At 38.6% G+C, this 11923-nt stretch overlaps 2 protein-coding genes across 2 annotated transcripts; both read right to left on the bottom strand.

Annotated features, from left to right (window-relative positions):
• Positions 1-2923: 2923 nt before the first annotated feature.
• LOC101307808 (histone H4-like) lies at positions 2924-3616 on the bottom strand. The gene has a single exon (XM_004302739.1). It carries the CDS (start codon positions 3572-3574, stop codon positions 3263-3265), a length of 312 nt encoding a protein of 103 aa, XP_004302787.1. The 5' UTR covers positions 3575-3616; the 3' UTR covers positions 2924-3262.
• Positions 3617-4119: 503 nt separating this feature from the next.
• LOC101312069 lies at positions 4120-8918 on the bottom strand. Its single transcript, XM_004302669.1, has 11 exons — positions 8784-8918; positions 8609-8694; positions 8351-8498; positions 7836-7956; positions 7277-7726; positions 5879-7198; positions 5717-5796; positions 5219-5606; positions 4793-4851; positions 4626-4680; positions 4120-4387 (listed from the first exon to the last, which is right to left on the bottom strand). Exons 1-11 carry the CDS (start codon positions 8841-8843, stop codon positions 4344-4346), a joined length of 2811 nt encoding a protein of 936 aa, XP_004302717.1. The 5' UTR covers positions 8844-8918; the 3' UTR covers positions 4120-4343.
• Positions 8919-11923: the final 3005 nt, after the last annotated feature.

Genomic DNA, 11923 nt, shown 5'->3' with positions numbered 1-11923 from the left:
ATCGGTCAAAACGGGATTTACCCTAAAATCTTATACGTAGGGGGGCAACACAAAATCAAGTAAATGATTCATACAAATGCTAATAGGTTAACGCACGGCTTATCCGAAGCATACATATAGCTCTAAAATGAAATTGAGTAGCGATACGTAGCAGGGTCGATGATATTGTTTCAAGAGAATTATAGGACGCAACTAGCTAACTTGTGCATATATAAAGACAATATTCTTCTTTAACAAAGTGGTGACTTGGCATTCTAAAAGAAAAAAGGGGAAACAAATGGTGATTAATATTTGCTAGTTTGACCTTGAACATGGCTTTATATACTAATGTGGATTAAGACACAAAGCTTAATCTTTGGCATGCAGACGCCAATCAAATTCCCAGATCCTTTCCAAAAGCTAAAGAACAAGCAGCTGACTGTGCAGCTAGCCACGAAGCCACTCTCATAACCACAAAAAACAAACTGAGAATCTTTGCCGGCGGTTATAAAACCATTTCAGTTTCACGTTGATTGTATCGTCTTCTTGGTTACTAGATTTCATTTCAGATGTATATCGAGTCTCCTCGCCCTTTCAAGTTTGTGTTTTAAGCGAAAGTGACAAACCTCATTTCTTCAAGTTCACACTAATTGAAATGGACTCGTAAACGGAATCATCATATGCGTCAGTATGTAGTTCTGTTTGATAGGTGAATCTTCCCCGATTAGCTTTGTACGTTTATGAATACCTTCAATCATGATTCACATTTCCAGCTAAGGATCTAGCTCCTCTAAAGTTACTTTAAAGTTAACAAATGGTAAACTTAGTAAAGTTCATAAAATCTACACTCTTTATTTAATCTAAAAATTTTAAACATGTCACTCATGGATCAATTAAGTCTAAATGTAACTAACATTACTAGAATGTCGGTTGATTACTTGGGGAGCAAAGAGTAATGCTGATGACCGAGCTAGCGGTAGAGAAGTCGAAATGGTTCTCTTGAATTAATTTGTTTTGTTTTGTGGAAAACATGATTGGCCTACCTAGAAATGGAAAGAATCATAAGTAAATATCAATGCCACAGGATTATTGATGGAAAGGTTTTCAAATTACGATGAGTACGTGAATCACAAATGGAATTCCATCAGAAATACCATTGCAAAGCTTTAATCATTGTCCTAATGAATCATATATTCATAATGAACAGGTGGAATGAAAGCTACTAGAAAATTTATTAGAAACGTCAATCTTAGATTTAGTCAGGATATACCCACAACAACACATATAAATTCAGGTTTCAATTGTATATAGGAATATGAAAGTAATCGTAAATTACGTGCTAGGGTTCTTCATCCTCTTGTATGTGTAGGCTTTTGTTCGATCGGCCAACCGAAAAAAAACCATTAGAATCATAGATGATATTTTCAAAGTGCCCTAGCTAGCTAGGTTTGTAAGTTTGCGGCACTTCATGTCAATTAGGAAGAGTTATAATAGAAATCGACTCGAAATGGAAATATTCATAAGAGGAAAGATGAAACAAGCTTAATTGATAGATTGAACTCAATTTTGTTTTGGGGACAAAGTAATATAATTGAAGTTCATACTATAAGATTCAGTGGATTGCGAACAATGGAAGTCTTGTCTTCCTTTCTTGTTCCGATCGGAGAGATTTGATCATTGTCGTAGCGAGTCATATGGATCGTTTGTCTCTCTCATTATATTAACTTAGATTGGTGTTAGAAACTTAGAATTCAATGGCTTAAATGAACACCATTGTGCAAACGTTGGATATCATGATCAGCATCTTGATTGGTTAAATAAAACTAGTCTCTATACCCGCCATACTCGCATGTCGAAAACATTTTCAATAGGTAATTATTATTTTTTCTCATTTGTAACTGTTTTTTTTTTCCATCTTATAAAGTTAGTGGGTAATGGGGACTGGGGAGTTTCTTAGCAGTTATAACTCTCACTTGTAACAGTTACCTCTTTCCCACTTTTCTCTCCTCATGAGATTATCTTGTTTTTTAATTTTTTTTTATCTCTTTACCGTAATAACTTTCGTGTTTGGTTGTAAGGGTAATGTGATAACTAGGCAAAATCGGCAGTTCACATTTTGGTGAATTTGCTAAACGTCTTGCTTTACTGTAATAGAGATAGATAACTCATTCAACAAAAAGAAACTGACAATCATTTTTTGTCAATTGTGGACGGGTGGTGAAATTTTAATGTGTTTAAAAAAAAAAAAAGCTAAATTCTAACTCAAGGAAGTTAAATAATGAAAATGAAAAATAAAGCTTTTAAAATTCAAAAGGTCCCAAAGGTCCAAAAGGTACATTGTTTTATGCCTGGGTCACCCCACCAAAGTAAACTTTGGATCTAAAAGAGGGGCAGTGCCTTGCCTCGTATTCATTGAATAAATTATGTATCGTTAAAAGAACCCTTCTCTAAAGCGACGACTCTCACCTAATATTGTTCACAAATGACCTATATTTTTCGAGAGTATCTTCAGTACACAGCGTGTATCTTTACATACATACATGGATGATTAAGATTAGAGGAAATAATATAGAAACATGGTGGTCAAACATACAAATTGTTATAAACGGTTAAGATTGTGTTGTGCATACAAAAATTTCCAATATTTTTCACATATAAATATTTTTTCACATATAGCCTCACACTAGACGCTCCAAGCTTTTCACCACCCTAATAGCTTCAAGCGAGTTTTTAACTCGTGAATCACCCCTAAATTGATTTTTTTTCAAAATGCATGTCACTTTGTCAAGGCCTGATTTGGATTTTTAAGGGGCCCAAAAGTCCAAAACCACACAGAAATCAAAAATCCTAAAAAAGGCCCATTACTTTCACTGTAGTTATCGGCCCAAACCACAAGCTCCTTCAGAGTTCAGACTCAACAGTACTAGCAACCCAGAAAAGGATGCCCGGAATTGTGATTTTCATGCCAAGTACAGGAGCAGTTATCTCCAAACCAATGTGGAATAACAAAAACGAACACCTATTTTCACAAATTGGAACCTATAAACTCAAATGGAGTCACAGAATTACCAGTATCGTTCAACAAATTGAAATTTCAGATCAAATGCAAACCATTCAATTAACAACATCAGGTAAAAGAAGCAAGTCGATTCTTCATTCAAAATAAACCTAACAACAACTTCAAAGCCCACTACTACTTTATAAGAAAAACCCTAAATCCAACCACAGCCGAAACCACAACCCAAAATCCCCTTTACAATTCCCCATATCCCAAACCACAACCCTAGCCGCCGAACCCATAGAGAGTCCTGCCTTGCCTCTTGAGCGCGTAGACGACGTCCATGGCCGTCACCGTCTTTCTCCTGGCGTGCTCGGTGTACGTCACGGCGTCGCGGATCACATTCTCCAGGAAGATCTTGAGGACGCCACGTGTCTCCTCGTAGATGAGGCCGCTGATCCTCTTCACTCCGCCACGGCGAGCGAGACGGCGTATGGCCGGCTTCGTGATGCCCTGGATGTTGTCGCGGAGGACCTTCCTGTGCCGCTTGGCTCCGCCTTTGCCCAAACCCTTGCCTCCCTTGCCCCGACCCGACATTTTTGATTCGGTTTTCGAATTCGGATCTTTTGGAATGCTTTGTGTGAGATGGAGGTGAGGAGTGGGTGGGTTTATATAGTCGGAGGGTTTGTGTTTTCTCGCTCTGAGGATTTGGGAGGGAGAGTGTAGGCCGTTGGATTAGTGTTTGAATAGACGGGTGAGATTGGTGATCCGCGGCGTGGGTTTAATATGCCGCTGATTGGTTGGTTCTGTGGTCATGAGGATTGCTGACGTGGTGAATTTTGTGTTTCTGTAGAGGGAGATGTGAACCATTGGATATGTGTACGTGTACGGTTTATAAACTTGCGTTTTATTTCACTGGAGAAAACTATGAGCTTTTGAAATAACAGTGTTTTATTTCTCCTCCAGTGTGCTCACACTTTGGTGCAATTCGCCAAACCGAATAGCAAAAACCTATTCAAGAACTAAAGAATATACAAAAGAAGATTCAAGGCTGCTTAGTTATCTCATTAAACAAACTTCAGCTTTTCCTACTTTGGAAATGAGCTTTCCTATTGAACTAACACAAATATACATCCTATATCTCCATCTGTTGTAACTTGTGAACATCCCCTAAAGAGTGGCGCTATGTGCTCTGAGCTTTCATTATATACAAATCCTAGAAATTCTTTTGCCGCCCGCAAATTGTGTGGAAGTCTATTGGTGATGCTGGTCAGGGTAATTTGAACTCTGACTGATACTGCATTCAGCTCACGTTGATTACCACACTTACTCGAGGTAACAAACAAGCTATAGCTTTGCCAAGAAATCAACCTCTATTGCCTTTTCTTTTCCGCGGCTCAGTAAAACTGCCTATGAACAGGTAAACATATCATCATCAGCTGATATTGCCAGAAACAAAACAAAAAAATACATAGAGAACACAAGTATTCAACAGAAGTTAAGATCATAAGCATTAAGATACAATGGGTTTACTATCCCTATTTTGCGGTGAAGCAGATCATGTAGTATATATCTACTAAGCACATTCACATTCATATAAAGGTGTAAAGAGAAGCAACCAGTTCAATACAATTTATAAGAAACAAACCTCTTGAAGGTGTTACTCTAGGTATCTCTTCTTGAATCCCAATGACTCCATGATCCTGAATATACCAATAGAGATACCGAGTCAATGTGTCACAAAGGCTGAAGCTCAAGAGTTAATAGTCATCAAACCACACACACACGAAGGTAAAAAATAGATCGGAAAGGCACCTTGTCATAAACTGCTGACTGATTGCGCCAGAACTCTAAGGGCCGTAGCCGTAGTCTCCCTGCAACATAAGCAAATGATTGAGCACCTAAAACTCAATCAAACAGAACAGCACATATTGCAGGTTGATCTTTCAATTTCTGTCAAACCATACAATGTCAATTTGTTTAATCCCATTTAAATAGTGTACAACAAACAGAAATACATGTTTGAAATGCTATAAACCATCCTATTAACATCCGGATGTCCCCTCATATATCGAGTTATTGACTGATTGAAAATATGTCTGCCATGTTGGGCTCACTTACACCCCATTTTCATTATTCTAAACTATTAGCCAAACCAACACAAAACAGAAAGGAAAACAAAGTAGACCACATGTGTGTCTGTATGTAAGAGATCATATTGGGTGTGTGAAGCCCACTCACCTGATCTTGACCGTCCGGCACTCAAAGATTCTGGAGAAATAAGAGACGTGTACGCGGTCACCTTCGGAGAGGGAAGAGTAGCCTCTTTTTTATTATTCATCTCCAGAGTTAAAGGACTCGACTTATTTTTCTTGCTCACATCCGATGTGGAAGGAGATACCTTTCTTTTCCTTGTGTATACCTTTGTAGTGGAAAGAGATACCTTTTCTTTATTGTTCACCTCCAGAGTTGAAGGAGTTGATGTTCTCATCTTGCTCCCTTCCAAAGAAGCAGATACTTGTCTCTTCTTTGTGTTTGCCTTTGGAGTTCCATCTTTTTTCTTCTTCACCTCCAGAGTGGAAGGAGTTCTGTTATTTTTCTTGTTCACCTCCGGAATGGAATGAATTTCCTAAAAAAAACACCAAATGAGATGGTCACAATTCAGATGAACAGTTACTTTGAATGGACAGCCAAAGGAGTTGAAAAACAATCAGCTCGAATTTACTATAACTAGCTTACTTGTGTATCAACAGTTACTTGTCTCATGTTTCTCTTCCTGGATTTAATTTCTCCTTTAGCACCGCTTTTTCCTTCTCTAACTGCAACATACAACTCATCAATTCGATTTCTCAGGCAACGTTTAGATGAACAAGTATAAATGTGACCCAGAATGCACAGTACCTTGAGCTTTAACATTTCCAAAATCCTGTCCCTCTTCTGCATTGGAAGTCTGCTGCATATCATCCTCTACAAAATCAAAATCCAGTTTCCTTACCACATTCACATCCACTGGTTCTTGAAGTTCAGAATCTGAAGGATGGGACACCCAATTTCCTGCTGTTTCAAAACTATCATTTTCTAATGGGTTGCTCACACTACCAGAAACTACTGGAACAGAATCGATTGTTTTTGTTTCAGAGTTCAGTCCATTGCCAACTGTTTGCTTCTTCTTCTCTTTTCTCTGAATAATTCCTGAGAACAGTAGGGACACTCTACCTGCAAACTGGCTTGAGGATCCAACCGATATATCTCTTTTTTCACCTGACTGAGCATTGACATCGAGTGCTTCATCTAGGATCTCAAGAGTTTCAGCCGCAGGCTCAGATGCTGGATTCTTCTCACTTTCATCTCTTGTCTGTGGTCTCCCAAAAGACTGAAACTCAGTTAATCCAATATTCTCCGCGTCCAATTCCACTTCAGCCGCATGGTTCATTAAATTATCAACTTTTGAGTCATCAATGGTGCTATCTGAGGACAGGGTAATCTGTGTTGGATCTTCAACATCAAGCCTATCTTCACAATGGACCTTCTTGTTAGGAGTTTCATGAGCAAAATGCACAGAAGTTTGACTGGAGTTTATTAGACCTTCAGCCCTTTCACAACAAGAGAGAAACAATTCAAACATCTGTCTCCCTCCAACTTCATAATCCACATTTTCTGAAGTATTGCTCACTGATTCAACTGCTGGTACAGAGTCCACTGTGTTTTGTTCTGAGTCCAATCCACTGCCAACAATTTGCTTTGTCTTACCTTTGCTTCTTGTAATTATTGACAAATCTCCAAATACTCTGCCTCCAGGATTTCTCGGACTTATTTTTGATAGATTAGTTTCACCCTCCAACGGAACAGTTACACCTGACACTACGACACCTACATCTACTGAGGGACTAAAATTTGTACTATTATGCTTGATTGAGCATCCAGATTCTGGGTTCTTCTCATTTTCTTCTAGAGTCTTTGGTATACCAATAGACTGCAAAGCAGTTGATATAAAATCATATGTGCCTGTTTCCTCCTCAACAGCTTGGTTAACCATGTCATCTGTGCCTGTTTCCTCCTCAACAGCTTGGTTAACCATGTCATCTGTGCCTGTTTCCTCCTCAACAGCATGGTTAACCATGTCATTAATTGAGTTATTCAAGGACAGCCTTGAAGACAACTGTTTCGAAAATTCAGAATCATGTATCTCCTCACAAGACACTTGCTCATGTGAACCTTCTTCTAAAATAATTATCAAAATGACATTTCAGATAGCTAGTTCTACAAAATCTTAGGCAGGATTTGAGGGATGGTACATACCTTTCTCTCCTACTTCAGATTCATCAGTTTGTGAAGAATTGATTACAGTTTTTGATACTGTTAGAACAGAGTCCGTTGTCTTCTTTTCGGAGTTCAAACTATTGCCAACCATTTGCTGGTTCGTCCATTTGCTCCAAAACTCTGACAAAAATCTGGTCACCCAGCGTGCAGAATTGCTCGGACATCTCTCTGCCTCGCTCATTTTCCCTCCTGACTGAACAGCTACACCTGACGCTTCTCCTACATTCTCAAAGGCATCTGATAAAGGAAGCAACTTAGAACTTCTATGCTTCATAGAGCATCCGGACATTGGGTTCCTCTGATTGCCTTCCAGATTCTTTGATGTACCATTCCACTGAAAATAAGTTGATCCAACATGCTCATAAGGAGTTCGAGTTTCTTCTTGAGAAAAATGCACAGATGTAGGACTGGAGTCCTTTTTACCTTCACCTACTCCACAGAAAGAGAAAGAATTCAAAATGATGATAATTAGCAAGTGTACAAAATTCTAGGCATGAACTACAATATTACACATTAAAAGTAACATAAATATGTAAACCTTCTGAACCCGAATCAGATATTCTTCCAGAAACAACAGTAGTGTTGCAATCTCCTGCCAAAAACTCTGCAACACCTTTTTCCCAGCCTGGATAAAATCCCAATTGAAAACGCTTGGCAATCTGTTTAAGATCAAAGGCAATCAATTTGCAAAGGTCAACATATTACATAAAACAGGAAGCAAGTTCAAATTTTGTAAATCAGGAAAACATGCAGCAAGAATGACTAGACACTGTGCTCACTTATACTCGTTAGATGCCTTTGCTTTGATTTTGGATACCCCCAGAATGATTGACACCTAATTAGCTAGTCACACTCACTATGCAATTTACCATTGCTCATAGTCAGTTAACTCAACTGAAACTTCTTCACTACCAAACCTCAAAAGCCACAATTTTCGCTAACAATTCGATTACAACACTCAACACCTAAACAAACCCAAGTTCGAAACTTGGACTAGGAATGCCAACCAGAAACAGTAGAGTAAAATTAAAAAAGAAGGGCGTTCTTTAGTACCTCATCAGAAAACCCATTTGCAATAGTCTGCTGCTTGTTGATAATCCCATCAAGAATAACGGTTACTCCATCGGTTGTCTCTAAAGTGAAAACATCGTGTTTTTTACTTATGGGCGCAGAGTTAAACACTCTCCGGGGAATCTCTTGCCTATCATTGAACGGCGAAATTCGCAATCAAAATCCCTAAAATTGACAATCCCAAACAAACAGTGGGGACAAATGAAACCCTAAAACAGAAATTAGGGGAATTTAACTCACGGGGCGGAAGAAACGCCGGCGACGGCGAGTTTGCTTTTTCCGTCGTTGTCTTCGGATTTGACCAGCCACCAATCGTAGAGAGATACCTTCCGAAATTGAAAGCAAGATCAAAATTGATGATGTAAAGATGAAAAAGACGTGAAATTGATTGAGGGGAAGCAGAGAAGGTGCTTACGGTTGGCTTAAAATGTGATCTGTCGTCGAGGGTTTGGATATAGGAAGGAGGAGAAGCCATGGAAGTGAAGCTCTGGACTGGCCCACTACTGCAACATTAGGTACCCGCGGGAAAACGAAGAGGAACTCCTGCTGTAATCATGGTGAAGTTATGATTTTGTTAATTAATTCTTGATTTCTCTTTTAATTTTTATTACGGCGCGGGAAACGAGGCATTTGTGAAAATTTTATTTTTATTGTTCGTTGTAAAATTCTATGTGTGAAAATTGGTCATTTTGTTTTGAAATGTTTTGAGGTAGTTCTTTGTCACTCTTTTAAAAATTATAAAAAGTCAGTAGTGTTCACATGATCATCTATGGTCACATGATCATTTATGATCATCTAGTGATTAAGAAAATCATGTTCAATCACCTTTAGATATTATTTTAAAGTTAAATTATTTTATTTTTCACCTTTAAATTTACATTCATGTGAACACATTGTATAAAGAGTATATGAATATCATGGTACCACTCGAGAGATCGAATTAAATCGCGGAATGAAAGCAGGATACCAGCAAGCTCAAATCGGTCCAAATAAGGTTAAAAGATAAGAAGCAAAAGGCCCAATTCAATGGGCTGCAATATACAATTCAAGCCCATTGGCCCCTCACCGTTCATGCGGCCTCTAGCGCTCCTCCACCATGGTGGGATTTTCCTGAAGTTCGATTCGACGACTCTCGAAACCGGCTAACAACGACCCTAAAAACTATGATGCCGCCTGAAACCTACAGTTGCAGACTTGCAATCGACGCCTCAACCTAGCAACCCCATGGTTGACAAAACACATTGCCACCCTCTGCTAAGAACACAACCAAAAAGCAAGCACAACACCTTGTACGAATCACATATTGATTCGCATGCCAGACCTAACAACTGTAGTCCAAGAACTGTATTTGATCCCCGATAGTTACAAACGTACAATATATGCTAAAGTTGATAAAATATGATTATGGCCAGCCTGATTACTGTTAGCCAAAAAGGCACCCTCAAGTATAAGGGCCAAGTTATAGTGTAGGGATTATGAGTAAGGGATATCGTACCCAAGGGATTGGTAAACCCACTCTAGCTAGGAAAACCTAAAGGATGCTAAAAAGATTATGCAAATATACAATCACAAACAATGGCTCACAAGTGAACCAAAGTTCATGGTGAATATATGCAAGATGAGATAGATTTGGTTTTGGTTTTGAGATATATGATTCGATTCGAAACTTGCTAAATGTAAACTTGAAATATAAACTACTAGGCTAAGCTAAATTAGATGTGATGAAATGGATGGGAGTTGCAAACAATGATGCTTCTAAAGTGAATGATGTCATTTTAATTAGCCAATTTCTCTCCTTGCATCCCTCTCGGGTATGACAAGGGACATTCTCCTTTGTTGATATCAAGCAACCCCTCTCGGGTGTAGTATTTAACTACCTAAGTCATGCATTTCAATCCGATTAGGAATCTAATGCATTACCCTAAGTGCATAAAGCTTGGAGATGAAGAAATTATGCAAACCAACCAAGCTTATCTCTAAGTGATTGTAGCTCACAACCCTAACATGCACATATGATATGCTATCATGCTTCAAACAACTAAGGTTAATCAAGCCCTAATTATTTCTCATGTCATGGCAAACAAACATACCCAAATTGATTAAGTTCAAGCATGAAAGTTCAACTCTTGATCTAGCATATTAAGGTGCTAATGAAAAGTGCATCAAACACAATATATACATCAATGTCATACAAGATTGCCCTAACCCCAACAAACTAACTATTCACTTATAATCAAATACACAAGCTTCAACATGTTAATGAACATTAAAGTAAAAGTAAGGGAAGAGAGGTGACTAGAGATGCTCAAGTTGAGGATGGAGTGGATGAACTCATGGAATCCTTGTCAAGGGATGATGGAGATGATGGTGATGTCCTCACTTGATGCTAGACTCCCCTTCCTTCTTCTTGCTTGATGATGGAGGATGTAATGGATGGAGATGGCAAATGATGAAGCTTTGTGTATATGGAATGAGATAAGTAGAAAGGGAAAGTGATGAATTTGGTGATGGTGCTGATGGAAGTTATCGTTTGAATGTGGTGGAGATGGAGGTTTTGTGGAGGAGTGGTGGTGGTTCTCTAATGGAGATTAGAGAGAGGAAAATGGGGTAGAGTGTAGTGGGAGATAGTTGTGTTCAAAAGTGGAGAAGATATGACTTAAATATATGAAAGATGGATGAAAAGTGGGAGAGAAAACCAAAAACAGCTTTCTTCCTCTCCTCCCATCCGTTTGAAACACCAAGGAAAGAGTGTTCAAATTGCCATAACTTTTCTAAAACCAAGGCAAAAGGTGAGGGGAGAGATAGAGTAGGTTAATAGGCAATCATGAAGAAAAATGGTAGGATAATGTGGTGATTCAACCTACAAAACATGGAAGATAATTGTAGGGACTTTGATGGACTTTTGGGTTAAATGGGGGGAAGTGAGGATTGTGTGGGAAAGAGGGAAATGTGTTGGAGTTGAATCCTAACCAAAAGGTTAAGAACTAGTTGTGATTGAACAAGGCTTCTCCACCTTTTCTCTTCCATGAAAGTCGCCAGAAAATGTATGGCACCACCAATTTTCCGGCACCACCAAAAGTGGTGATGCCCCGCTACTTGTGCTGTTAAAAGTGATGATGCTTGAAAAATCGCCGGAATTTCACCGTTTCTCTTCTCTTGTCAATATTTTCTACAAAACATGGAATTGGATTAGTTGACAACAAAATGGACTTTAGAACAAGTAATTTTCAAGAATTAGGGCACAAAATTATCTATGAATTATGATCCAACAATTACTCATTTATGTAATCTTTTGTATGAGTTTGTTTGTGTTCCATCTCGTGCAATTAGGTTAAGTCCCATATTGTATTTAGATATAGGGCAAATTACATAGAAGTCTATTTTAAGACATTTCCTTCTATATAAGTCCACCTAAACATTTTTACCCACATAAGTCCAGTACAGCCAAGTCCAGCCCAAATATCCTTCCATGTTAGGTATCAGCTTTTAACTTAATTATGTATCTGCCATCATAACCTAATCTCCACACACACACACACACACACACCCACCCCC

The sequence above is a fragment of the Fragaria vesca genome, linkage group LG6 (genome assembly GCF_000184155.1).
Source record: "Fragaria vesca subsp. vesca linkage group LG6, FraVesHawaii_1.0, whole genome shotgun sequence".
Classification (NCBI taxonomy): domain Eukaryota; kingdom Viridiplantae; phylum Streptophyta; class Magnoliopsida; order Rosales; family Rosaceae; genus Fragaria; species Fragaria vesca.
Note: the sequence above shows the minus strand (reverse complement) of the source record. Positions and strands in the feature narration are given on the sequence as shown.